A 3,881-nucleotide genomic window follows, 5' to 3' on the forward strand; every position below is an offset into this window, starting at 1 on the left:
TATTAGAATTGTAGTAAGATTTTTTTTTTTTTAAATGGGGTGTCTTTTTCAACTTGCGAAGTAAATAAACATATTTGGCTCTATCTCCTCAATTAATCCCGTAATTTATAAAAAAAAAAAAGGAAAAGAAAAGTAGCATTCAACAAAGCCAAATCCGAAGCATGATTGCATTACAAGACAAATATTCCAAATTTCCTATAAAAACCCTTGCATTAATACGAAACTAATGCAAGAAGGAAAAACTTGAGAAGTCGTAATTAGCAAAAGTAGGAGAAAATGCAAAAGAGGCAAATATTGGTGGTAGCTGTAGTGTTAGCCGGAGTAAGCTTGGTAGTTTCAGACGAGGACGTGAAACCCTTGGATTTCTACAAATACAGTCTGCAATGGGGACCAACTGTTTGTTTACATCCTCCTCCGGGAAAGAAGTGTGAAGGGAGAGCCGAAGTGAGGTTTACCATCCATGGTTTATGGCCACAATATTATAAGGATACGCCGGTGCCTCCGTACCATGAAGATCCTAGATGCACCAACACCAAACCTACTTCAGAAAATGACGTTGTGGTAAGCAACCCATTTTGCTTTCAATTTCTTTATGTTTTACACACAAGTGTCGGATACAGAGATATAACTTTTTGCAACTCAAGGACGAATTTAAGGAGGGAGTAGGGGCCCCAAAAATAGTAAAAAATGTTATGCAGGCCCTTCAAAATGTTTAAAATTTATAATTAATTTATAATAAAATTTCACTTTGGTCTTCCTATAAAGAAAAAAATTAACCTTACTAATAAATTAATACATGATAAAATTATATTTTGAACTCTTACAAATTTATAATTCAATTTCGATTATCCTAAAAAGAATTTTAAATTCATCCCTACACCCTCGATAATAGCAAAATACTATTATGCACACTACAAGTAGGCAATTCACTCAAACTCGTAAACCAGCACTTAGAGCTTAGATTGACAATTCATGCATTTTATATTTTTGTTGTATTATAAATAGACCTTTTATGGACTGAGTTACTCGAAAAGTGAGAGAGTTTGGACAAAAATATAGGTCCGAAAAATGAGATTGAACAAAAGAATAAGACCCATTTTCTAAACAAGCCGAACCTCAATTAAGATTTTTTACTCAAGCTTCGCCAGATCTGAATCTGCCTAAATTTTTTTTCTCTACTACCATTTTACTGTCATTTTGTTGTTCTTTTGATACTATTATCTTGTTATTGTTTGGATATTATATAACTTTTGTTTTATTGTTAATTTTGCTATTATTTTGGAGTCATTTGCTTGTTAAGTTTCAACTATCTTAGTGTTATTTTAATATAAATACTTTATTTAATGTATTTTTAATTTGTTGAGAAATATTTATTTTAAAGTTTTTAGTGTATATTATGTATTATATTTTTTAAATTTATTTTTATATAAAATAATTAATATAAAAAAATTAATATGGGCCGTCCGGGTTAAGGTCAGGGTCAAGTTTAGCATTTTCTATCTGAATTGGATTTGGACAAAATGTTAAATTTATTTTCAGGTTGGAATAGGTCTCAATCTAAAATTTAACATTAACTCGAGCCATAATCAGGTCTAATTATAATCCTATTTTAAAATACTTTTAAAAGTTGTTTTTTTTGGGGGGTTAAACATTCACCGAAATGAATTTATAAATCGCATGCATGTTTTCGTATTTGACCCTTTTTTTTTTTTAATTCATAATTAAACTCGTAGGAAATATTGAAGAAGAGCACATTGAAAGCAGACTTAATGAGGAATTGGCCAAATCTTTATGCAAGGAAAGTAAGAAAAGAAGAGGATAATTTGCAATTTTGGAAATACGAATGGGGAAAACATGGAATGTGTTCGGATTACCCCAACAAACCTTCTGACTATTTCAGTTTTACCTTAAACCTCCTACAAGAATTCATTAATTTAAAAGAAGGTAATTACTTACCATACACAATGTTTCGATTTCATTTAGGGTAAATTATAAAAATAATCACTTTTGTTTACTTTAGGTCACATTTTAGTCACTTATGTTTGAAATGTTACAAATGTTACGTTTTTTGGTCATTTACGTACTTGCGTTGTAACATTTTAGTCATTGAGTCGTTAATTATTGTTAATGGTGTAACGGTAAGCTGACCTGGCACGTTAAATCATCATTTTAAACAAAAATTTTAGGTTAATTTATACAATCGGTCCCCATATTTTTTTCGTTTTAAGTAATTTAATTTTTTCTTTTATATTTTTTTAACTTTTCTTTTTTTTTTTCTTTAGTTTACATTCTCTTCTGCTTCTCCCTCTATTTTCCTCCCTTCTCTATTTTTTTAACGTAGTTTTTCTATGTTTTTCATTTGTTAAAATTAGTCCTTATATTTTTTATTATTTTAACAATTTTATTTTTTCGAGTGAGACAAGCTTGTGGATTAGTTTTAACAAATGGAAAAACATAGAAAAACTACGTTAAAAGAAATGAAGGGAGGAAAATAGAGTGAGAAGTAAAAGAGAATGAAAAAAAAAAAGAAAGCTAAAAGAATATAAAAGAAAAAAATTAAATTGCTCAAAATGAAAAAAAAAATATAGGGACCAATTACAAAATTTAATATAAAATTTTCTTTTGAAATGATGATTTAACGTGTCATGTCAGCTTACCACTATACTGTTAATGGCAATTAACGGCTTAGTGACTAAAATGTTACACCATAATAAAGTGACTATTTCAAATCTAAGTGACTAAAATATAACTCGAGTCAAATAAAAGTAACTATTTTGATAGTTGACCCTCAAATTAAAGGAGATCAGTGATTAGAGGTTTGGTTTTTGGGCCTTCAACCAGATTTGGGATTTAAACGTGGTAGCAAAGTGGGCGACATTTTGAAAAATCTGCGGGACAAAAACTATAAACAGCCTCAAATTGTATGTAACAGTGAAAGTCAGCTGCTGGAGATTCGTTTCTGTTATAAAGAAAAAAAAGCTTTCGACTGCCCCTCTTGGGCGGGGAGTAAAACTGCTTGCAAAACCGAAACTGCCAACATCTTTTTACCCGGTGGTGCTGGAGGGACGGATGCTATGAATTACTATTTCAGTCATGAATTGGGGGTGGGGAGTAGAACTTGCAATGCCCAAACTGCCAACATCTTTTTACCCGATGGTGCTAGAGGGACGGATTCTGTGTATTACAATTTCAGTCATGATGGTGGTAATTACTAAAACTAGTTTAGTTTTTTAATATCTACCATTAAGTTTATCCCTCATATATATATTAACTATATGAATAATGCCAACAAGCTATTCGTTGGATGGCTATAATTTATATGTTGGCACCAGAGTCGAGGTTGGGTCTTTTCCCTTTGAATGTAATATGATGTATAAATAATTATGAATCTGTTTATGTGCAGATTCAAGTCTCTTGTTCGTCCCTTTTGAATGTGATGTGATGTATAAGTAATTATGAATCTGTTTATGTGTTGATTCAAATCTCTAATGTCTAGATTGAACATATATCAATAAATTTTTAGTTTATATCTTAATAAATCTTTAATGTAGCGACGTAAAAATTAGCTTTAGCTTCGCTCGCTAATTGTGGCGATTAAAAACTTGGAAATTAAAGTTTGATTTAAAATAAACCGGGAGTCGCCACCGATCCTTTTTCTAGGTGTGATCGGACACCTATTAGATTTCCTTTTTTAAAAACGAGAAAAAGGCCGAGTTAAGGTCTACGTTAAAAAGCCAGAGAAAAATTAGGGTTCGGGAGTCGGTTACGCGCGAGGAAGGTATTAGCACCCTCGCGACGCCCAAAAATTGGTATCTCATAAACAAGTGTTGTCTTGATTTTCAAAAATATGAGTTCAAAGTAATATTCAATCGTGATCCGAT

At 31.3% G+C, this 3,881-nt stretch overlaps 1 protein-coding gene across 1 annotated transcript; it reads left to right on the forward strand.

The window, feature by feature from the left end:
* Positions 1 to 200: 200 nt before the first annotated feature.
* LOC128282618 (ribonuclease 3-like) lies at positions 201 to 3,539 on the forward strand. Its single transcript, XM_053020751.1, has 3 exons — positions 201 to 561; positions 1,734 to 1,944; positions 2,842 to 3,539. The coding sequence occupies exons 1-3, from the start codon at positions 277 to 279 to the stop codon at positions 3,213 to 3,215; spliced, it is 870 nt and encodes a 289-aa protein (XP_052876711.1). The 5' UTR covers positions 201 to 276; the 3' UTR covers positions 3,216 to 3,539.
* Positions 3,540 to 3,881: the final 342 nt, after the last annotated feature.

This window comes from Gossypium arboreum, chromosome 10 (assembly GCF_025698485.1).
Source record: "Gossypium arboreum isolate Shixiya-1 chromosome 10, ASM2569848v2, whole genome shotgun sequence".
Taxonomy (NCBI): domain Eukaryota; kingdom Viridiplantae; phylum Streptophyta; class Magnoliopsida; order Malvales; family Malvaceae; genus Gossypium; species Gossypium arboreum.

Coding starts and splice junctions, on each gene's coding strand:
- LOC128282618 (XM_053020751.1), top strand. CDS start 277: ATGCAAAAGAGGCAAATATTGGTGGTAGCTGTAGTGTTAGCCGGAGTA. Junction 562..1,733: donor CTTCAGAAAATGACGTTGTG/GTAAGCAACCCA, acceptor TTAAACTCGTAG/GAAATATTGAAGAAGAGCAC. Junction 1,945..2,841: donor ATTCATTAATTTAAAAGAAG/GTAATTACTTAC, acceptor GCCTTCAACCAG/ATTTGGGATTTAAACGTGGT.